Source organism: Podarcis raffonei, chromosome 14 (assembly GCF_027172205.1).
Source record: "Podarcis raffonei isolate rPodRaf1 chromosome 14, rPodRaf1.pri, whole genome shotgun sequence".
NCBI classification, from domain to species: Eukaryota; Metazoa; Chordata; class Lepidosauria; order Squamata; family Lacertidae; genus Podarcis; species Podarcis raffonei.
The window spans coordinates 38174670-38199299 of NC_070615.1; the positions used below are offsets into that span (position 1 = coordinate 38174670).

Here is a 24630-nt window from a genome sequence, read left to right on the forward strand (position 1 = left end):
CCACCACCCTAAACTAGTTTGAACTCTTAGGGGGAAACCAGGAGTGGATTTTTGTGTAAAAGGACTTGTGATCCTTGGTTCAGGTATTGGTTACAAATATCTGCACTCAGCATGTGCTCAGATAGATACTTATTCTTAACGGGAAGCCACCCACCTGAGCCAATAATTTCCACCAGTCGCTGGACCTCAGGGTCCCAGTTCAAACAAACAAATAAACAGTGTAGCTCCCATAAGTCTCAGCACCCCTCGTGTAGTATAGTGGTACCTCGGGTTAAGTACTTAATTCATTCCGGAGGTCCGTTCTTAACCTGAAACTGTTCTTAACCTGAAGCACCACTTTAGCTAATGGGGCCTCCTGCTGCTGCCGTGCTGCCGGAACACAATTTCTGTTCTCATCCTGAAGCAAAGTTCTTAACCTGAAGCACTATTTCTGGGTTAGCAAGTCTGTAACCTGAAGCCTATGTAACCCGAGGTACCACTGTATTTGACCAGGGAGACCTGGTTTTGAATTCCCACTCAGCCATATGAAGCGCAGCTGGGTGAACTTGGGCAATCAGTTATCTCCCTGTCTGATCAGGGTTGCTGTGAGGATAAAACGCAGGGAGCCATGAACCTTGCCTTGAGCTCCTTGCAGAAAAGGGAGGGTATAACTGAAGTATATATTGTTTTTATTGATAGTCCGCCTCGCATCTAGAGAACATTGAGTGGCATGCATGGTTTGCACATGTGGCATTTAACTGTGAGGTAGAGCAGGCTGAAAGATTGTGACTGGCCTGAGGTCACCCAGTGAGCATTGCAGCTGATGCAGAGAATTGAACTTCAGTCTGACCCTCTCCAGCAGCTACATCAGGGAGTAGGGACCTAAGGCCCTCCAGATGCTGTTGAACTCCAGCTCCTCTCAGCCACAGCCAGCATGCCTAGTGGTCAGGGTTGATATAAGCTGCATTCCAAGAGTTTCTGGAGAGGGCTAAGGGCTCCCCACCCCTACGGTGCACCGTGCTAGCTCCTTGACAGGCTTGCTTCTCCCATAGAATGATCTGTGGGAAACAAGTTTGCAGTGGTTTCTTTCCCCCAGAGATGAGAGGGTACTTGTCCATTCAGGACCAGTTCCACTTTGCTAAAACTCTAGCTGATACCTACCTGCCCCCACAGAGACTAGCAGAGCTGCAGGAGGGATCTGTCAACTGATTCTTTATAAATGGCTCCTCTTTCTGTACTTGCGTCCTCTGCAGCAGGCACGGCCAAGGTCAGTTAAACACTGGATTTATTAGCAAATGGATTAGCACTTTGAGAGAATAGTCTGCCAATGTCGCCTCTGCTGACCACAGCAAGCTGGGGTGAAGGCAGCCTGGCTCCTCTCCTAGTGTGGAAGCAGGATCTTCAGCGGGAGACGGGGATTTTGTTTTTAAAAAGGCCCTCTGTGTTCCTGACCACTTTATAAAGAAGGGGAGGAGAGTTTTCTGCCCCAAAGGCTGGTTCGTTAAGGCAAATGGAGAACTGCTCAGTCTGCCCTCAGCCAGCTCCTCTTCTCCCCACCTTCCACATTATAACAAGTCCAGGGACTGGCACTGCCTATGAGTACCTTAATAAATAATAATAATAATAAATTTTATTTATATCCCGCCCTCCCCAGCCGAAGCTGGGCTCAGGGCGGCTAACAACAATAAAACAATACAAAAGTACAACACAAACAACACTCTAAAATCATCCATTATAAAATTAATTAAATTCAAGCCACTGGCCACCATTGGGCCAGAGCTCCGCGAAAATTGTCGAGGGAGGGAGTCAGGCTGTGCCCTGGCCAAAGGCCTGGCGGAACAGCTCTGTCTTGCAGGCCCTGCGGAAAGATGTCAAGTCCCGCAGGGCCCTAGTCTCTTGTGACAGAGTGTTCCACCAGGTCGGAGCCACAGCCGAAAAAGCCCTGGCTCTAGTTGAGGCTCTAGTTGGCCCTTAGTCTCCGGGTAGAACTCAGCAAGGAGGAGGAGGGACTTAGAAGTGACTGGTTCTGCCTGTCATTGGCTCTGGCTCTTAATTGGCTCCCTGCCTTCTCCCCTACCCAATGGGCACCGGCCGGCACTCCCTAATGGGTTTGCCATCTAAGAAGAGATGCTCTGTAGACAGCAGAGGAAGGGAAATGGAAATGAAGGCAGGGCTTAAAATTATTAGTTGCATTATTACTTCGTGCAGTGGTTACAGTGCTGGATTAGGATGTGGGAGACCAGGGTTCAAATCCCCATTGAGCCACGAAGCCCCCTGAGTGACTTAGGGGCAGTCACTGTCTCTCAACTTAATCTACCTGTGAAGTTAAAATGGAGAGGGAGAGGAGTGTGTACACCACCTTGTGCTCTTTGGAGAAAAAAGGTGGGATGCAGATGTAGTTTATAGAATTGTATAAGGGACCCTGACGATCATCTAGTCCAAACCCCTGCAATGCAGGCACGTGCAGCCATCCCATGTGGAGATCAAATCTGCAACCTTGGTTAATAATAATAATAATAATAATAATAATAATAATAATAATAATAATAATAATTATTTATTATTTATACCCCGTCGCCCATCTGGCTGGGTTTCCCCAGCTACTCTGGGCGGCTTCCAACAAAATATTAAAATACAGTAGTCCATCAAACATTAAAAGCTTCTCTAAACAGGGCTGCCTTCAGATGTCTTCTAAAGGTCTGGTAGTTGTTGTTCTCTTTGACATCTGGTGGGAGGGCATTCCACAGGGCAGGCGCCACTACCAAGAAGGCCCTCTGCCTGGTTCCCTGTAACTTAGCTTCTTACAGTGAGGGAACCACCAGAAGGCCCTTGGCGCTGGACCTCAGTGTCCGGGCAGAATGATGGGGGTGGAGACGCTCCTTCAGCACCACGCTCTAACCGACTAAGCTATATGCAATAATAGATACCATCATCATCATTGTTACTTTTTTAAATTTGATAGTTGCTTTTCTTACAAAGTAACTCAAAGCAACTTACATTAGAGCATATTGAAATTAACAATAAAAGCCTTAAAGTACAGCAATACAAGTGAAGGCCTTAAAGCTAAACAAATGGAAGGCTAAAAACACAGATAACAAAAAAAAGGGCAGGACTACAGGTCCTCTCCACTAAAAGAGGTCACAGTGCCAGCCTTCAAATTAAGGGTTAAAAGCCCAGGAAATAAGAAAAATCTGCCTGGCGCTTAAAGCGAAGAACAAGGGTTGCATTGAACCGAGTTCTACTCAGTTAAATAACTACTAAGTCGTGTTATTTAATTTCATTGGGTCTGCTCTGAGTATGACTAACGTGTGGTTTACGCATACTTAGGCTTAGTTAGAGCAGCATCACTAGCAGATTGTTCTCAGAAGATCTGAGAAGATTTGCAGCCAGCATTGCAAGCCAACAGACACCGTAAGGTATCCATCCTTGTCCATGCCAGCTCTTCCTTCCCTGTGGTCTCCCACCACTTCCTTATTGGAGGAGTTGGCCCTGCATTATCCTTCAATCAGTGACTGCAGAAATATGTGCTACGTCCCCTTCAGATGTGGCTGAACTCCACCTTCCACCATCCCTATCCATTGGTCATGCTGGCTGGGGTTGATGGGCCTTGGAGTCCAACATATAGAGAGGGTCACAGGCTCTGCACATCCTGATGTACTGCAAAACTATACACCTCTCCAGCTTAGACTCTCTTCTAAGAGAGGGAGAATACTGAGTTTTCTCATTATATAAAGCCTGTTATTTAGTGTTGTGTGCTTTTCCTCCAACACATCTGCAAGGAGGAACTCAGAGGCTTTCATTTTCGTTTTCAACTAACTGTGGCTTGTTGTTATGTCTGAACCAGGTTAGTCTTCAAATGCTTTCGAGATGCAAGCTAGCTTTGAATTGTGATTTTTGATCCTGTCTTATGACCTGCATGTGGGTCCCAGCACATGAACTGAAGACCGACAGGTTTTCGTGCAAATGCCATTACATATTTATGGAACCTTTCCTGAATCACTCCTGCCAAGCCTGGGCATGTCAAATAAAATAATCTTTTTTTAAAAATGGCAGATCAAACGCTCCGATGGTTTGCTCAGCTTTTCACGGTTGGTTGAATTGTACCTGTCCAGATCATTGTATTTTTTAATTGGTATTTTTTTGGGTTTGGGCTTTTGATAATCAAGTTCTTTGCATAATGAGAGTGGCAGATGTCGAAAGGTTAGGAGGGAGCCAGAACTGGTAAAAATCCTGCAGAAATAATGTCTAATCCTTTTGGTTTGTAGGGACACCCTGGCGGGAGGCACAAATACAAGACTTGAAAAGCACCCTGAAGGGTGTCAGCAGCGACATCCCCCTGGTCTTCGTCAGTGGGAACCACGACCTTGGGAACTCGCCAACTCCTGAAACAATTGAAGATTATTGCCAAAAGTGGGGTGACGATTACTTCAGCTTCTGGGTCGGAGGGGTCTTCTTCCTTGTGCTGAACTCTCAGCTGTACTTTGATGCTTCCAAGTGCTTGGAATTAAAGCAGGCCCAGGATGAGTGGCTCCAGCAGCAGCTTGCAATGGCCGAAGCGAGAAAGTGCCACCATGCTGTCGTCTTCCAGCACATCCCTCTGTTCCTGAGAGAACCCGATGAAGACCATGACTACTTCAACCTGGAGAAGTCCGTTCGGCACGAGCTCTTGGAGAAGTTCCGCAAAGCAGGTACGGGGTTCCTTCATAGATCAGAGAGAGGCCTGGTCCGCGGCGATGCAGTCGGTTAGACCAGTTCTGGGCTTAGAGGACCACTTCAGTTTGCAGGGGGAAGATGGGGGTGGGCCAATATGCAGCTGCAGCTGATGGGGCGGCAGCGCTTACCTCCCATCAACAGCATCGCTGCAAACACACCAGCAGAACCAATCTGGTTGCAGCAGAACCCTTCTTGTAAGCTGCAGTGATACCAATGACAGAAGCTCAGATAAACATCAGTACTCTGCCCCAGCACTCTGCCCTACTTTGTTAGAAAAGCTGCTAACATGTTTGTTGTTGCTGTTGCTGCTGCTGCTGCAGCAGCTGCTATTATTATTTACCGTATTTTTTGCTCTATAAGACACACTTTTCCCCTCCTAAAAAGTAAGGGGAAATGTGTGTGCGTCTTATGGAGCGAGTGCAGGCTTCGTGGGCTGAGCCAGAAGCCAGAACAGCGAGAGGGAGCGCTGCACAGCTCTCCCCCTGGCTGTTCTAGCTTCTGGCTTAGCCGCACGAAGCCTCTGCAGGGGAGCCTTTGTCCCACTGCCCTGCAGAGGCTTCGCGCAGCTATCCCTGGCTTTTGTGGGAGGTGGGGGAAGGGACAGAGCGCACGGCTCTGTCCCTTCCCCCACCTCCCAGAAAAGCCCCCAAGAGCCACTCTCCCTTTAAAGAGCGTGCGGCTCTTGCGGGAGGTCGGGGGAAAGCCAGGAGGCTTGCTTTTGCTGAAGCCAGGAGACCAAGCGGGATCGGTGTGCACCGATCCCGCTTGCTCTCCTGGCTTCAGGGATAGCCCCACAAAGCCTCCTGAGCGAAGAGGGAGGAGCGCTCCCTCTTCGCTCATTAGGCTTCTTATTTCTTGTTTTTCTCCCCTAAAAACTAGGTGCGTCTTATGGTCGGGTGCATCTTATAGAGCGAAAAATATGGTAAAACCCTATCTCCATTTCCATTCCCCTTCCTCTGCCATCTCCCATGCACCTATTCTTAGTTTGATTGTAACTCCCTTGGGCAGTGGTGACTGGTGCGGCAGAAGGCAGGGAGCCCATTCCTGGGTGGAGGCAGAGCCAATGACACTGTGTGCTGGGGTCACTGGGGCGGGGCTTATGTGTGCGCCCACTTAACACCCCCTTCACACGGAATGCGGACATGCATTCTTCCAAACACCTGAAAAGGGCTTCACTTGGTCTGCATATGACCCCCATCTGCATGCATGTAATACATCTGTAAACAGGACTGCTTGGTACAGAACAAATAGCTAGCTGAATAGGATATCTCTTTCCCATTCAGTTAAGTATTCTTATTAATTAAGCCGAACAGAGAGAGGGCTGCTAGGCAGCTCACCGTACAATAGCGTAACTAAGTTTGCTATGAAATAATCCCTGATTCAGAAACTGTGAGCTCTGCATAGCTCAGTTTCCTTAGTAACAGAGCTGTTCTGTTTCCTTCAAAAAAACAACTTGAAGAACCTTCTTTGCAGGATGTTGTCAGTCAGGTATAATACACTCTTTCTTTCTCCTTTCTTTCTCTCTCTCTCTCTCTCTCTCTCTCTCTCTCTCTCTCTCTCTTTCTTCTCTACCACCCTCATCTCATACTTTGCCCACAAATAATCAATTTGAACACATCCTTCATTATGATAGTCAGATGATAAATAATGAAATCAGCCTGTTCTTGCATGTTTTGTATTAATCATCATCATCATCACGTTTGGCTTTTGCAGTCTAAGAAGGTTAACCTTCTAATCACTTAATATTAATTCCAATTTTTCATATCGAAACTGGAGAAAATTAGACTGGTTATTCTATTTTTAAAAAATGAAATATTATTCTTTCCCCTCCTATTTGCTTTTTTCTGTCTTCTCCCCTGCAGTGCAAGGGCATTTGGAATTATTGGGGGCTGGGGTGGCGTGGAACACAACCCTCTCTACAACAATACTTTTAATAAGGGTTGGCAAGGCATCTTGTATTTGGACAAGCAGCTATTTTTTAGTCAACGCTGAATTTCTGCAACTCCATTAAAGCCCATATAATGACAAAGCAAAATTATGCCTTTTTAAAACCAATAAGTAATTGAAAATATTTGCAGCTAAGTAGTCCCATTCAACATATTTCAAACAAAGATGTTGTTAGGCCTAGATCTTCAGAGCAGAACTCTTACTTTGTTCTTCACAAACACAAAATAAGAACCTATTGTAATTTTGGAAAAGCTCGTTGCTTGTAGCAAGTGCTGAATTCAAAAGTCCTTGAGTCCTTGGAGAGATCAAGAGAGCTAGGGTTCTGTAGCACAGTGGTACCTCAGGTTACCTATGCTTCAGGTTACAGACTCCACTAACCCAGAAATAGTGCTTCAGGTTAAGAACTTTGCTTCAGGATGAGAACAGAAATCGTGCTCTGGTGGCACGGCGGCAGCGGGAGGCCCCATTAGCTAAAGTGGTGCTTCAGGTTAAGAACAGTTTCAGGTTAAGTACTGACCTCCGGAATGAATTAAGTACTTAACCTGAGGTACCACTGTAACTGAAGTGTCAAACTAAGACCTGGGAGGCCAGAATTCAAATAACACCATGAAGTCCACTGAGTGATCTTGGGCCACCTCTCACCCTAACCTACCTCCACAGGGTTGTTTTGGGGATTAAAGGGGGGGAGAGAACTGTGTATGCCGCCTTAAGCTCCTTTCGAGGCAGGGGGAGGTGATATATAAATGCAATAAATAAATAAACTTGCTTCTGCAAGTTCTTGCCATATAGAATGCCTTTAGAAGACAGTCATTTCCAGGTAAGCTGATCGGTTCAGATGCTTCCGCTACACACACACACACCAAAATAAACAGTTCTTCCCAGCAGCAGGCAGCATAATTTTGTTTTGCTTGGCTCAAGATCCTTACTCCTGTCCATGATGAAAAATGTTCAACCCCTCATTATTACATTTCTAGGATGACAAACACCTGCTTGCTTTATATGTTCCAACTCTTCTCTGTTCACCAGGAACAGTCACTATTTTCTGTTTCTTGTCCCTGTATTTTGCTTTTTGGAGAGAAACAGGATTCTAGTTCCTAAAAGATGATTAGTCTCTCGTCATCTCCTCAGAGCAGGATCTCACACAGTCTTGTGGTTCCTCTACAAAAGCACTGCCCACATTAATGTCACTGCGGAAATGAGAGGATTGTTTTAGGGAATGGCTAGGTTCTTTGGTGCCCCACCTCAGAATCCTACACAGAGCGAGGGTGTTCGACATGATGGCCTCCCATGCCCCTTCCAATATTGTGGGCAGGATTCTCAGTCCTTGAGTGATTTTCCCTGGCTGGAGTACGTCTTTGAACTCTGATTCTTGTTGTTGTTGTTTAGTTGTTTAGTCGTGTCTGACTCTTTGTGACCCCATGGACCAGAGCACGCCAGGCACTTCTGTCTTCCACTGCCTCCCACAGTTTGGTCAAACTCATGTTTGTATCTTCGAGAACACTGTCCAACCATCTCATCCTCTGTCGTCCCCTTCTCCTTGTGCCCTCCATCTTTCCCAACATCAGGGTCTTTCCCAGGGAGTCTTCTCTTCTCATGAGGTGGCCAAAGTCTTGGAGTCTCAGCTTCAGGATCTGTCCTTCCAGTGAGCACTCAGGGCTGATTTCCTTAAGAATGGATACGTTTGATCTTCTTGCAGTCCATGGGACTCTCAAGAGTCTCCTCCAGCACCATAATTCAAAAGCATCAATTCTTCGGCGATCAGCCTTCTTTATGGTCCAGCTCTCACTTCCATACATCACTACTGGGAAAACCATAGCTTTTACTATATGGACCTTTGTGAACTCTGATTACGCTTCCTTAAATGGAGGACATTGGGGTGAGTTTGTGTAGAAACTACTGTACAAAGGCCCTCCACAACTTTGAAACTCCCTTCCTATTGATATCAGACAGGCAACTTCATTGCTTTTTTCCCTGAGGCCTGCTAAAAACATTTTTGTTTAGGCAAGCCTAATCAAATATCTAGAAAGTTGATGTGTTTTTAGTTTATTGCTAGTTTTAATTTTTTGAACGTGTTGGTTTTTTGTTTGTTTTTTACTAATAGTGTCATTGTTTTCTTCTTTTTTGCAATCAAGCAGTATATAGATTTTATGAAATAAAATGGTTCCTCACCACTGTTTGATCCAGTGTGTGGGGAAAGAAGCCGTTTTTCATTTGTGCCTTCCTCTGCTGCGTCATTAGCCTTTATTATAAGTCTGTTTTAGAGTATTATTTGTTGGTTGGTTGGTCAAATGTTTGATCCCAGCCTTCTATCCAAAGGAGCCCAGGGTAGCAAACACACAAGCAATAAAATATCTAAACCTCTAAGAAAAACAGTTCTTATATGGGTGCAAACTGGGAAAGATCTCTACGTTGAAAGGCTGGTTGAAAGAGGTAGGTGTTCTGCAAGTGTCCAAAAAGACAACAGAGGCAGGCACCAGTCTAATATGCAGCAGCAGGGAGTTCCAAAGGGTAGGTGTCACCATGCTAGAGACCCAAATTCCTCCATAGTGCAGATCAGACCTTCTGCAAGAGGCCGTCCCGCCGAACGCATTGACCAATTGGATACATTGGGTAGGACCCAAGCCAATAGGAGAGCCAATTTATAGCTGAACAAATCAATAATCCAGTGTTGCTTCTTTCCATTGCATTGTCTTTCCTTTCCTGAAATACAGTGCTACCTTGGTTTAAGAACAGCTTGGTTCTTGAACTAAGAATGCTGCAAACCCAGAAGTAGGTGTTTTGGTTTGTGAACTTTGCCTTGGAAGCAGAACATGAGTGTGTTCCATTTGTAAATTGAGTCCCCCGCTGCTATGGGAAAGCACGCCTTGGTTTAAGAACGCTTGGGTTTAAGAACAGACTTCCGGAACGGATTAAGTTCGTAAACCAAGGTACCACTGTACTACATAACTCAGAAGACGATACCTCTTCCTTTCTGATCCAGAAACCATTGTGTATTACATCAGCCTTTTTATTCTTTCATTCGCATTTGGAAACTTTCTTTTCCATTCCCCCACCCCCTTAAGATTTGTTTGGTGTTACTCTGTTTTAGCAGTTCCATGTGAGCAACATGTGCGCTTGTTTGTTTTGATTTGATTTCGGTATTCCGTTCATTGTAAGCCATCGAGCTAAAACTCAAGTCCCAGAAGCTGCATCTGGTGTTAAGCGCTGAATTCAATTTCTCACTTCAGAAGTGTCCTTAACAGTTGGGCTAATTAAAGATAAAATGGTGTCCTTATCATAAATATTTATGAATTGAAAATCTGGCCCTTTTTTAATTTCACCAAGTTAAGCCATGACGATAAGCTTGCGTTACCAAATGAAAATGTCAACTTCATTGTAGTTTTACGAGCAGGGTGGAGGAAATCTGTTGAAGAAGCCAGTCCCCTTTGTTGTTTTGACTCAGGTGCTTTTTAGAGCAGAACCAAGCCATGTGTTTAAATCATATCTAACACATAAAGCTCACGACTTCCCTCAAAGAATCCTGAGAAATGTAGTTTGTTAAGAGTGCTGGGAACTGTAGCTCTAGGTGGGGAAACTCTGGTTCCCAGGATTCTTGGGGGGGGGGTCATGTGCTTTAAATGTGCATTGGATGTGGACCTGCCAACATGGAAACCCTAAGATCAGGGGCTGAGAACCTCTTTTTTGTGTCAAGGGCCACTTTAGCTCATGGACAGTCTGTTAAGGGCCACATGCCAGCATGGGGTGGATGATGGAGAGATCCAGAGACTAGGGGTTGGATCCAGCTCTGATCAAGTAGCGTTCTGCTTCTGCAACAGGACTTACCCTGTGGACCCCCAAATCAGGCAGAAGTGCCAAAGTATCGCCTGAACCCCCGGAGCAAATTTTAAGGGGGCAAGAGAGGAAAGAAGTATGTTGTCCAATGGCAGCATGGGAAACAGCCCAAAGTTTTTAATGTTTAATGCTGTATTGTGTTTTTAAGATTCAGTTGGGAGCCGCCCAGAGTGGCTGGGGAAACCCAGCCAGATGGGCGTGGTATAAATAAATAAATTATTATTATTATTATTATTATTATTATTATTATTATTATTTGTTGTTGTTGTTGTTGTTGTTGTTGTTGTTGTTTGAAGTAATTAAACCGTTGTTTAGGTTGTTGCCTGAATTGAGCTTTTGCCTTTGAAATGCCTCTACAGTGGGCAGAATTTATAGCTTTAGCCTTCAAGTAAGCGATCTCACTTAGTACCCTTGAATGCTACACACAGAGAGAGAGAGATCAGTCTCTTATCTCACAGCAGATGTAGTTCTGCACTGCAAAAGCCACATGGGCTGTGTGGCCAGTGGTTTCAGATGATTCCCCCAGGTTGTCCTTGAGGCCCTGTTTAGTTGCAAAACAATGCTTTTAATCATCATAGCAACCAGGCGAAATGTATCCTTTTATCTGGGAAACATGAATCTCTACGAGGAAAACTTCAGTGAAACCCTTGGCTTATATTGGTGGTTTTGAAATGGATGGCTTAAATTGCCACTATTTAAATCGAACCACCATAGTCATCCTGGTGTGGTAAGCAACTGGTGTCAGGTGCGGTGTGATTGTTATTTGCCATCAATAGGCCCATGGCCCTTTCCTCTATGAGGGAAGGTTGCAACAGTTAGGTCTTTTCACTTTAGTAATAGAGGCACGACAGAGGCGTCTAAGATTATGCATGCTGTAGAGGAAGCGGATAGATAGATATTTTTCTCCCCTCCGTCGTAGTAACTAGAATTCGGGGCCACCCAGTGAAGCGGAATGTGAAAAATTCAGGCCAAGGCGGAAGAAAACAGTTTTCCATGCAGTGCATAGTTCATCTTTCAAACTTGCTTCCACACGAGGCAGTGATAGCCACAAACATGGACGCATTGAAAACGGATTAGACAAAGTTGTGCATGATAAGACTATGAAAGACTATGTTTTCTATGTTGGAGGCAGCATGGCTCTGAATATGTGGGAATCACATGTAGAGAGAGCGGTGTTGCGCTCAGGTGCTGCTAGCGGGCTTGCCGTGCCTCTTGGCTGCTTAGAGGGAGGGTAGAATCATAGAAACAAGCCTACTGCGAAAGGTAAATTTTTAAAAATTACATTTGTTGCTTCACCTGCTTTTGCCTGTGCCCCTGCCTTCCACTGGCATGTGGCCCCCAGAAGGTTTCCCAGATGGAAATGTGGACCTCGGTCTGGGAAGAAAATGGTCCTCATCCTCCCCCCCCCCCGAAAGCTTCTGATGACTGCCACATCAAAATGGATGGAGTATGGATGGATGCATCTAGACAAAGGCACGATGTTGGTCTCTGAGCATGTGAAGGCTGAGGGCCTTCTGGCGGTTCCCTCATTGCGAGAAGCAAAGCTACAGGGAACCAGGCAGAGGGCTTTCTCGGTAGTGGCTTCCGCCCTGTGGAACGTCCTCCCATCAGATGTCAAAGAGATAAATAACTACCTAACATTTAGAAGACATCTGAAGTTTTTAATGTGTGACATTCTAATGTATTTTGAATCATTGTTGGAAGCCGCCCAGAGTGGCTGGGGAAACCCAGCCAGATGGGCGGGGTACAAATAATAAATTATTATTATTATTATTATTATTATTATTATTATTATTATTATTATTATTCTCTTCTGCCAGAACACTGCCCTGGCTCTCTCCACCCCCATCAAGTCTGCAGGAACTAGCTTGGCACTGTGCTCGTTTTCCCCTCACGCAGCTACCTTTTTACATCTGCCGCTCGTTGCCTCAGCGCAGGCTTAGCAGATTGCTGGTTTGGGCCCTGCAGGGAGGGAGGCAAAGTGTTCTCACTTCTCACTGGCAACGAGAGAGAAATCAATTTCGTTCCACAGAAGGTAGAATATGGAGGGCCAGATCTACGCAGCGCCATCGGTTGCCCCACTGCTCTGAAATAGCAGCAGAGGATCACAGCAGGCTGTTGCTGTGGACTTTCCTGGATAAACCCTGAAAAAAAGGGGGGTTTCCTGCCTGCCAGTGGAACGTTCTGAGCTGGTGCGATATTTATCTATGTGATATTCCGCCCCCCATCAGAGTTGTTTTGTTCCTGAATTTCCATTCCATTTAGAAAGGTAAGCATCAATAGATTCTGTAGGCACAACCAAGCCAGTTCATTTATTATTGTTGTTATTTCAAAGTATACCCACCCTCCCTCCCAAAGGAGCCCACGGCAGCAAACACATCAGTAATAAAGCAGGCTTTTATTTTAAGTCATCTCCCCCACCCCTCATTCTCTTTATTAATCTTTCTCAAAAATACAGATTAAAAATAAATCATACAAAACAGATGCAAAGGGTAAATTATTAACACAAAGCCATTTCCGACCTGGGAGGAGAGGGGGTTGCGGGCAGAAATCCCTCCCACATCTCGCACGCGGGGGCTGGCCCTTGCCCCCGCGTGATTAGGGAATCCCCGGGCGCGTCGGCGACCCGGCCCGCCAATCAGCGGGCCGGGGAGGCGTGGCCTAGCCTATTTAAGACTAGGCACGCCCGGGGACCGCCCTCTTTGCCCCCTTTCCAGCTGAGCGGTTTTTTTCCATCCCACCCTCCCTTTAGGTTTAGCTAGCCTTGACCTTGCTATGGACTTCGGTTGGTCGCCGCAAGGGGCCTGGTAGGAATTTTTCCAAGTTGGCACACTTCAAGCCTTTTGGTTTTTTCGCCTACCTCGTAGCAAACGTCACAACTTATTTTTGGTATTGGCGGTTAGGCATTGGCAGGGGTCTATTGTTATGCAAATGAAGGGGGGAAGGAAGCGCCATCACCTTCCCCAAAGGTAAGGGTAGTCCGGTAGAGGACTCCGAGGGGCGTGGCCTTGTCCGAAACCTAGGGAGGTAAGGGCCTCCGGCACGCCCCAGAGCGGTGACACCCGTGGGATCCTAGTTGGCGTACTTCAACAGGACTCCCACGGCTTGTGGACAACCCTCCCCGGTCCCCATGCCGGCTAGTCGATAGGAGCCAATGCCTAAGGCCAATACCTTCCAATTCTGTAATCAATAAAGTTGTGGCCTTTTTATGCCCATTAACCTTAAATTCTGTGTCCGGTGTCGTCATTTCACATGGGGGAGGGGACTTGCCACGCAACAGGCTTAAGGTTTCTCAATAACTACATATAAAAAATTTCGCTTTATGGGACTAGCAAAGATCTACATTGGCTCCTAGTACACAATTCAAAGTGTCGGTGCTGACCTTTAGAGCCCTAAACAGCCTTGGTCCTGTATACCTGAAGGAGCGTCTCCATCCCCATCGTTCAGCCCGGACACTGAGGTCCAGCGCCAAGGGCCTTCTAGCGGTTCCCTCACTGCGGGAAGTGAAGCTACAAAGAACCAGGCAGAGGGCCTTCTCAGTAATGACGCCCATCCTGTAGAATTCCCTCCCGTCGGATGTCAAGGAAGTAAACAACTTGACCTTCTGTAGACATCTGAAGGCAGCCCTGTATTGGGAAGTTTTTAATGTTTTGACATTTTAGTGTGTTTGATGTTTTATTTTGTTGGGAGCCACCCAGAGTGGCTGGGGCAACCCAGGCAGATGGTTGGCATAGTTGAATGAATGAATGAATGACATTACTGAATGCAACCCTATGTATGCTGTACATCCTCCCCCCTACACACATACATACTGTTGAGAGCAGGTGGGTTCAGTCCTGTAGGGTTTCTTCCCCTTCCCTAGCACACCACAGGTTTGAAATCTCCCATTAGCCAGTGAGCAAGGGATTCAGTCCTGCGGGGTACTGCTTATAAGTGCCCTGCAGGGACTGTGCTTGTGGAGGAGCATCATGCTGGGCCCTCCAGCCTTCGCATCCCCTGACAACCTGGATAACTCTGGTCTATGGTGATCTGGGTCTGTCTCAGCCCAAGTGCAGGTGCCCCCAATTCAAAACTGGTCTGATTCAGATCGAGATCTGGGCTTCCCCTAAATCTGGTGCACAGCACTAGTCCTGAGCTCCTTAAAAAGGCAGGAAAGCTACATATAACAGAAATTATAATCAGATACAGTTCCCTGTGCATTTTTGCCATTATAACCTTGGTTACTATGCTGAAAAGCGTTGATCTAACTTGGATCCAAGCTTTGAACCAATTCCCATTTTAATTGCTGCCCTGCCAAAGCACAGATCTCTGCTGCATCTAAGCCAGGAGTGTGGGGGGGGGCAGCTTGAAACAAGAACCCGAGAGATTTCAATCTGTCCGTCTGAAGATAACCTCAAAAGGGAATGCAGGCTATGAGGAACCAGGTCATCCAGGACTGCTATATCTGCCTGTCTTGATAGAGGATCTCGTTTTTCAAACTCCAAGTCCCCATCTTCAATTACTTCTTTAATCACCCTTTCAAGATAGCGCCTGCCAATGTATTTTGCATGCTGGTTTTAAGCCATTGGGCTCCTTTTCCTGTCACAACCATTTAGGTTTCCTCTGAGAATTTGCTTTTGCTTAATGACGCCTTTATTAATTTATGCTAAAGAAAAGAGTCATTGATGTTTGATTCGTAATTCGATCTATAGTTGGAGGGTTTTTTTTATTAATTAAGGCAGAAATAAGATATCTACCAAGAGTGGGAGGAGAGACTAGCATAAAAGGAACACTCTGAGATGGGGCAGCAGCTCTGGGTGGTTGATTTCCCCCCAAAAAAACCCTTTGGAGTTTGGCTTCAGAGGATTGTGTCATGGCCCCCATATCCAGCAGTCATTGAGACCACTTTTCGCTATAATGAACTACTGTGAGTAAGAATAATAACAATGAATAATGAACGACTAAGTCAATGAAATTTATATGCCACTTAATTGCCAAGGTGACTTATAAACAGTTTACAAGCATAAAACCAATTACAAAACACACACACACACAAACATGAATAAAATACACCACAGAATTCCATTTAAACATTAAAATAAACACCCCATGATTAAAATGTGTAATAAACCAGGCCCATTAACACAGCACAACACCCCCTCCTATGGTAATCCTCACAGAACTCTAGCCCAATGGTTGCCATTAATTTGATTTTGAATTGATTTTAAAATGAATTGATTTTAGAATGCTGTGTTACTTTTATTGTTGTTAGCCACTCTGAGCCCGGCTTCGGCTGGGGAGGGCGGGATATAAATTTAAAAAAATATTATTATTTATTAACAATTAAAATGGTTAAGGGCATACTGGGAGCTCTGCTGGTCAGGCTGATGGTCCATCTACTCTGCCATTTTGTTCTCACAGTGACCAACCAGATGCCTATGGGAAGTCCACAAGCAGGGCCTGAACACAAGAGGCCTCTCCCTTCCTATGGTCCCCATCAACTAATTGAGAGGTCAAGGGCACATTCCAGCAAGGCAAAAACATTTTGGGTGCCGAGCAGGGCCCGTAAAGGAGGGCTCAGAGGAGGGGATGTGGTGTGGTGTGGGAAGACACCCAAGGGCCAGATAGTGCAGGCGGGGGGGGGGGACAGTATTTGGCCTCTGGACCTGAGGTTTCCCCTCCCCAGAGATCTGCATCTCCACCAGCAGAATCTCCCTTCCCTAACCCCAGCTTTGGGAAACAGTTCACGACGATAACACTAAGTGTGGTGTAGTGGTTAAGAGCGGTAGACTCGTAATCTGGTGAACCGGGTTCTCTTCCCCACTCCTCCACATGCAGCTGCTGGGTGACCTTGGGCCAGTCACACTTCTCTGAAGTCTCTCAGCCCCACTCACCTCACAGAGTGTTTGTTGTGGGGGAGGAAGGGAAAGGAGATTGTTAGCCGCTTTGAGACTCCTTTGGGTAGTGATAAAGTGGGATATCAAATCCAAACTCTTATTCTTCTTATTCTAAAACAATTTAAATGGCCTTCACGTTCTTAAAAGCAACGAGGCCTTTCTGAAATTATTTATCCTGGGCCCAATCATGTTTACTCAGGAACAATCCCTGCTAATTTCAGGGGCGCTTAAATCCAAGGGCTTATCATTTCCAGCACATTCATTTGATAAATGCGTTTGAAATGAACTGTTGGCATGGTGCGCTTTAATAAATAAATAAATGAGGCATTTTTTGAGCCAAGAGAGTCTTGCTTTGACTTTCTGATGCCACATAGCTATTCACTCCGCGAGATTCTCTCTAACCTCCCTCAATGTATCTGTCAGAACTGCCAACAGATCTAAAGCAACTTTTGCATATTAAGTAGAGCCCACGATAATTCACTAGCGGGTTTGATTCTGCAGCGACACGTCCGTAAAGATACTTGGAGATGCATTCCTTTCCTTTTCTCACCATGTAAGGATACACTTCTTCTGTTGCCTATTGAATGGAGGTATCACAAGGTAGAGCTGTTGATAAGGCAGGGGTGGACGACCGGTGCCCCTCCCGGCGTTCCTGGATTGAAGCTCCTCTCATCACTGACCATTGGTCATGCTGACTAGGGCTGATAGGAGTTGGAGCCCAGCAGTAACTGGAGGGCCATAGATTGCCCAGCCCTATTATGAGTTTCTTTCCCTCCTTCTCAGCCATCCAGTGAGACCAAATGTTGGAAGATTCAGGAGAGACAGAAGAAAGTACCTCTTAATGCAAAAAGTATGGACAATAAGAGGAACGCAGGTGGCGCAGAGCCTAGGACTTGCTGATGAGAATAATAATAATAATAATAATAATAATAATAATAATAATAATAATATATTATTTGTACCCCGCCCATCTGGCTGGGTTTCCCCAGCCACTCTGGGCGGCTTCCACAGAAACCAAAAATACACTAAAATCACACATTAAAAACTTCCCTGAAGTTTCCTGAAGGTCGGCGGTTCGAATCCCCATGACGGGGTGAGCTCCCGTTGCTCGGTCCTTGCTCCTGCCAACCTAGCAGTTCGAAAGCACGTCAAAGTGCAAGTAGATAAATAGGTACTGCTCCAGCGGGAAGGTAAACGGAGGGAAGGTACCTTTACCTATAAGATGTGATGGCCACCAGCTGGTATGGCTCTAAAGGGGGTTTAGATAACTCTGTGGACCATAGATAAGACTGCCAATGTCTGCTAGCCATAACAGCCTGCTTCTCCCTCTACAGTTGGAAACAAGTGTGCCTCTGAATACCTGAACGGGGAGTCTGTGGGCTTCCCACAGACATCTGGTTGTGAGAACAGGATGCTGGACTAGACGGGCCTTTGGCCTGATCCAGCAGGGCTCTTCATCTTGCTATTGCCTTCTCACATATTTTATATCCAGATTTAATGTCTCATAGATTTAATGTCATGAGAGGAGGCAAGGGTTCCTCTAATGACACTAGGACTTGTGTGGGGTGGGTGTTACCTTAAAACTATTAGTAGTGGGACTAATGGTCACACAAAATGTCATAATTCGCATGCTATTTGCATCCCAGATTCAGAATTGTGACTGTACTCTAGATAAGAGTTTTCCCAAACTGGCCGCTGGTCCTGCTAACTAGGGACGATGAGAGTTGTAGTCCAAGAACAGCTAGAGACCCAATTTTGGGAAACCTTGCTCTAGATGGAATTGCAGTGCATCACACTCCAGTGAGGAAGGTTCTATGGCCAGTTGATCTGTGTGACAGCCCAGTCTGCTGCCCAGGGACTCACTGCTGGTGGGCAAGTTCAAAGTCTCTTCACTCTCTTTTTATGGTTCATAGATGGTATTAATCGAATCCTAGAGTAGGAAGGGACCGTGAGGGCCATTTAGTCCCACTCACTGCAATACAGGTATCTTTTACCCAGCGTGGGGCATGAACCCACGACCCTGAGATCAAACGTCTCATGCTCTACCCACTGAGCTATCCCTTTAAACCTGGCATGGACCAGTAGACCTTCAAATAGAGGAGTGCCCTCTGTAAAGTGTGGGCAACCTTGAGCAAGTGTCGTTCTCATCAGCGAGGTAGCATGGAGGTACACCCCTTCCCACAGGTCCAAAAACATGAGCCAGTTTAGGGTCCATCAAGAACTGCTTTTCTATTAGTGAGAATGAGAGGAGGGAGACCCAACTGCACAGCTGATTGGAATCTTGTTCGGCTCTGAGCATACATTAGAACAGGGCTGGGAAACCTCTGGCCCATAGGCAAATACTGCCCCACAACTTCCATTTTCTACAACCACATACCTGTCATTCAACTGGGTGACATCAGCAGAAGGACAGGATCCAACCGTTGTTGGGTACTGCTTTGCCAACACATTCCCTGAGTGTGAAGCTGGTGTGAAGCAAGCCCCTGCAGAGATCAGAATTGAACCCTTCACTCAGCAGCTGATGAATGGGGAGCTCAGTGCTGTTTCACCGGTGTGTTTCCCTCCTCCCACCCTCACAGGTCAATTTTGACAGGTGGGCAGGACTGACCGCCTACCAGTCACTTGACCCTTCACTCAGCAGCTGATGAATGGGGAGCTCAGTGCTGTTTCACCGGTGTGTTTCCCTCCTCCCACCCTCACAGGTCAATTTTGACAGGTGGGCAGGACTGACCGCCTACCAGTCACTTGACCCTTCACTCAGCAGCTGATGAATGGGGAGCTCAGTGCTGTTTCACCGGTGTGTTTCCCTCCTCCCACCCTCACAGGTCAATTTTGACAGGTGGGCAGGACTGACCGCCTACCAGTCACTTGATGCCATCGTGATGCCAGGTGATTGGCAGGTGGGGCGGGGAGATAAAGATCTGGCCCACTTAGCCAAAAGGCTTCCCCACCCCTGCAACAAAAGTCGAGGGGCAAAGGCAGCTTCTCCACCTAAAAATATTGAGAGGGCTTTCTGAAATCATAATTTGGCAGCACTACCTGGGGAGAACATTTCTAAGTGAATAAATTGCATCTGAGTGCACGGCACATTTTTATGAGATTCTTTTTATGTTTGAGATAAAAAAAGGGGGAGAAAAAAGAGAAAAATCTAGACCAAAGTAAATTGCTAGCTTGTCATCTTTGCATTATTGCACTGATTGGATCGTGTTGACTTTCTTTTTCTTTCTTTTTTTATGGTAATGAACAAAATAAGTTGAGTAAATAACTGAGGTGGCAGGCCAGAAAGGGGAAGCCTGTGTTTATTATGTTAGCAAAGCTAGCTGCATCTTCTGTTAGATGTAGCCGCGACCTGCTTCCCTCTCTGTTGCGCAACAAGCATTAACGGTGGCCCCTGTGAGTTTTCAGAGACAATGTAAAATAATCAGCCTACATTTTCAGGTGCCAGCAGCCTACAGCCGACGTCTGAATATGGTTTCTCCGCAAAGTTGTTTCCAAATCAACGTGCGTAGGGCTGGGGTTGTTAGGCCAAGAACACAACCCAGTGGGGACTCTGAGTACGCATGCACAGGCTGCAAACATAAATAAATGGATGTGGGAAGCGGAATTGAGAAAACACTGATATTACACAGGTGCAGGCGTTGGCAGCGTAAGACCCCAGTTGCAAACTTGAGTGTGGTGGTGTGGAGTGGCCTTCAGCTTGGAAAATCCTGACCTGGTATTCCTTAAACCTTTTTCTGTCAGGAGGTTCTCACAGAGCATGGGAAAGTGTTCATGAATATGTGTGTCCCCAAGGAAGAAGACGAGTAGAAGAAGAGTTTGGATTTGATATCCCGCTTTATCACTACCTGAAGGAGTCTCAAAGCGACTAACATTCTCCTTTCCCTTCCTCCCCCACAACAAACACTCTGTGAGGTGAGTGGCGCTTGGAGACTTCAGAGAAGTGTGACTAGCCCAAGGTCACCCAGCAGCTACATGTGGAGGAGCGGAGATGCGAACCCAGTTCACCAGATTACGAGTCCATCACTCTTAACCACTACACAACACTGGCTCTACACCACACTGGAAGATGCAAATACACTTCAAAAGAGGATTAGACAGAGTCATGGAGTCATGTGACTATTGGCGGCTGCTCCATTGCTAGAGGTATTATGACTGATTACCAATTGCTGGAAATCACAAATGGCAGAGTGTTGTTGCACTCGTGTCCAGCTTGTAGATTTCTGGTCAGCCACCGTGAGAACAGGATGGTGGACTAGATGGGCCATTGGTCTCATCCAGCAGGGCTCCTTTTAGGTTCCTATTGGTCAGAGTACAAAGCCATTTGGAGAGCCACAGGCCCCCAACCCTTGCACGATACACACTGAATTTGTGTATTCGGGAATGAGCTCTTCCTGGTGCTAAATTCTGTGCTATTATCAGCTTTCATTCAGAAACCCCTGAACCTTCTGCAAGTCAGTCGTTAACATTGCCAGAAGTTCCGTGCATTTTGAAGCACAGCTACCTCAGAGAACACAAGCAGAGGAATGTGGTTTCCAGGGGAGGGGGTTTAAAGTCACTTTTATGGCATTTTTCATCGCAAATAAAACATTTGTGTCTTTTGTATATACAGTAACAGAACCACGAGGCAATGAGCAGTGTAGAAAGTCGGTTGCAAGTCCAGATATGTTCAATATATATATAGGAATATCTGCAGGAAGACCCAGGAGGCAGAGGATTATTCGATGAGAAAGAAACAAATTCAAAGAAAATGCTTTCTTTTATTGGAAGTACTCTCACCCAGTAAAAGCTATCCCCTCCACCACTTCGTCTCTTGGGCCCAAGCTTGTCATGTAGGGAAATTGTTCTTTATAGCTGGCTGAGACAAGACTAATGTTGCCTGTCAGACCACTTCTCCTTGCACTAGTTATGCAGCTTTTATATATTCTGTCCCTGTGTCTTGCAATTACAAAAGCACAGCAACATGAGCCTCTCTCCTGAATCCAGTGGACTTTTCTACGGCTTTTCAAAGCCGTCAGTTTGCCGGCGGCACCAAGATGTCAAGGAACGCCAGAGGTGTGCCCTCGGCAGGAGAATTTTCCACTGAGCAAGGTGTGCAGTGGGAATGATGCATTTGGAAGGGATCCCAAGAGTCATTGCGTCCTCTGTAATACAGGAACCTATACTGGCCATTGGGCAGGAAGATGTCTAGAATAACCTCCTCTTTCATTTGAGCCTTCCTGAAGCAGCAAGGTCTTACTGTGCTCTGGCATGTTCCTATGTCCTTGGTTATCAATTGATCTTGACTCTGCCTTCTAGTTCACCTTATGACCCTGACTTGCTCTTTAGACCTGGTCACTGGTGAGTGCTGTGTTTCCTGGTTCCTGCTTCTTCTTCACCCCAGATTGCTATCCTTGGCCCACCCTTGGCACAGCCAATCAGGGGCCAGGAGGTCAAGACCAGGGGTCAGCAAACTTTTCCAGCATGGGGCTGGTCCACTGTCCCTCAGGCTTGTGGGGGGCCAGACCATATTTGGGAGCGGGGGGTGAACGAATTCCTATGTCCCACAAATAACCCAGAGATGCATTTTAAATAAAAGGACACATTCTACTCATGTAAAAACACACTGATTCCCAGACCATCCGCAGGCCAGATTTAAAAGGCGATTGGGCCAGATCCAGCCCCCGGGCCTTAGTTTGCCTACCCATGGTCAAGACTCATGACACACAACTAACAAACGGCAAGATACCACTCTGCTGCCTGTCTGTCACTGTCATACAGTTTGCCAGGCAGCATTAAAGAACCAATTCACAGACTGAAGACCAAAGGCGCTGATTTCCAAGCTTAAAAAAAAGTTGTGCATCTTTTTTTTCTCAGTTAATTGTGGAGGAAACTCAATTTAGTGAACCGAATATTATTCCACCAGAGAAGCATTCACTTGTCACCAGGCAACCATAAAAACATCTTGGGTTGTTGTTGTATTCAGAGTAAACTCATTAATAGCCACTACTAACTTAGACCTATGGATTTCTGGGGGGAAGTTAGTTGGATGCAATCCTTTACCAGTTATCGTAGCTACTTTCAACTTTTCAGTGTGTTTTCTTCATTAGGACCTACTTTTATATTTGCTGGAATATAATTTTAAAATATTCTGAACGTTCCTGCCAAAGATTTTGACTTTCCTGCTCAACTTGGAAGCGCAGCACTGAGTCAGTGAATCCACTTTTTGAAGTTTATTACACTGAATTATAGATGCAACTTTCATCCCAGGTAGGCAAAGTTTGAGGAGCTATACTAAATAAAGAATATTTCATTTTGATCAGGAAGCAAAATAGGGCAAGCCGCTTCAGCAGCAAGGACTCCACCGGAGTTTGAAAATCAAGCGGATCTTTCGCTCACAGCTTCAGCTGATTGTCTTTTCCCCCTTTTCTTTTCTGCTGCTTTGTGCTTCCTCTGTTTGAATCATTGGCAGTGTCTCTTTTTTTGCCCAGGCAAGCCTGAAAAATATGCCACAGAGTAGGGAAATGAAAAATAGGTCATGTGTCATGTGTCTGGGGGGAAAAACCCAAGTGGCAGTTGAGTTCCCTTGGGATATATAAGAAAATGAGACTTCCCTGTACATGCCATCAAAAGTGAAGGGGGAAACTACCAATAATCAATATAAATTTATTATTTGTCGTCATTGAATTTACATCGTGCCCTTCATCCCCAAAGAGCCCAGGGAAGCTAACACATTTACAGCAAACTTTTTTTTAAAAAAAGCTTTTAACAAATTTTGGAAATAGCTACCGTTGGCTATGGAACTTATCTGGCAAACCTTTGTATCCCGTTGAGATTAAGAATGATGCAGAGCAGTTAGCCCTTTTTATTGCCTTCCAAGGTTATAATAGCTTATATTTGCACTAGTGTGGGCTTGAGTCCTGAAAAGGTTAACTATGTTGAACTCAGCACTTACTATGGGAATGAATAGTACAGTGGGACCTCGGGTTAAGAACTTAATTCATTCTGGAGGTCCGTTCTTAACCTGAAACTCTTCTTAACCTGAAGCACCACTTTAGCTAATGGGGCCTCCTGCTGCCGCCGCGCCACCAGAGCACGATTTCTGTTCTCATCCTGAAGCAAAGTTCTTAACCTGAGGTACTATTTCTGGGTTAGCGGAGTCTGTAACCTGAAGCGTCTGTAACCTGAAGCGTCTGAAACACGAGGTACCACTGTAGACCCCTAGTTAACAGGTGGTTATGTCATAGACACCAGCTGAGTGACATCTCACTCTGTGACCTTGAGATACAGTCAAGAGACCTGCCACTGCGGTTTCATGATTCGTCCCTTTGGTTGTTATTGGAGGGTTCTAGGGACTAGGGCTGGGTGATATATCAATACATCATCCAAAACCAGATTAAAGTCCACCATTGTGGTAATGGAAGTATATTAATAGTGAAGTACAATTGAGAAGAATTATATTAATAGTGAAATAATTATTAAGCTCTAACTGTATGTAGGTTTTATTTTACAGTGGTACCTCGGGTTAAGTACTTAATTCGTTCCGGAGGTCCATTCTTAACCTGAAACTGTTCTTAACCTGAAGCACCACTTTAGCTAAAGGGGCCTCCCACTGCTGCCGTGCCGCTGGAGCATGATTTCTGTTCTCATCCTGAAGCAAAGTTCTTAACCCGAGGTACTATTTCTGGGTTAGCGGAGTCTGTAACCTGATGCGTATGTAACCCGAGGTACCACTGTATTTGTTTTTTATCTTATATTTTGGAAATGTACATCCAGTTGTTTTTTTCCTTCAATTTTTTGGGGGGCCCTCAAGAGAGTGGGGCCCTAAGCTATAGCTTGTTCGGCTTATATGTAAATCCAGCACTGTGTAACATACATGAACATGAGCAATACGCCAGTAAGCTGACTCGGCAGGATACAGGCTATAAATATGGGCGCTGGAGACACTGTCAGGCAGAACTCAGAATAGACAAGGAGATCTCAAGAGGATGCTATGCATCAGTCAGCTCCCAGAAGGATCATTTGCTGTCATGTCTAAGGGTTCTCTGGAAGAAGCAGTCACCTCACGCAGCAGGCTGAGGTCAACTGGGAGGGGGAGCAGATGCAGCTCTGAGGAGGTGTGTGCCACTCGCTGGATCCTACTCTTGTAACAACAACAACAACAACAACAATAATTTATTTATTATTTATACCCCGCCCATCTGGCTGGGTTTCCCCAGCCACTCTGGGCAGCTTCCAACAGAATATTAAAATACAATAACCTATTAAACATTAAAAGCTTCCCTAAACAGTGCTGCCTTCAGATGTC

General features: G+C 45.8%; 1 protein-coding gene across 1 annotated transcript in view; it reads left to right on the forward strand.

Moving 5' to 3' along the window:
- CPPED1 (calcineurin like phosphoesterase domain containing 1) overlaps positions 1–24630 on the forward strand; it is a 72774-nt gene that overhangs the window by 39209 nt on the left and 8935 nt on the right. The window contains exon 3 of the mRNA XM_053364278.1: positions 4245–4667. Coding sequence (XP_053220253.1) covers positions 4245–4667 — 423 coding nt within the window. The remainder of the gene's footprint in view (positions 1–4244; positions 4668–24630) is intronic.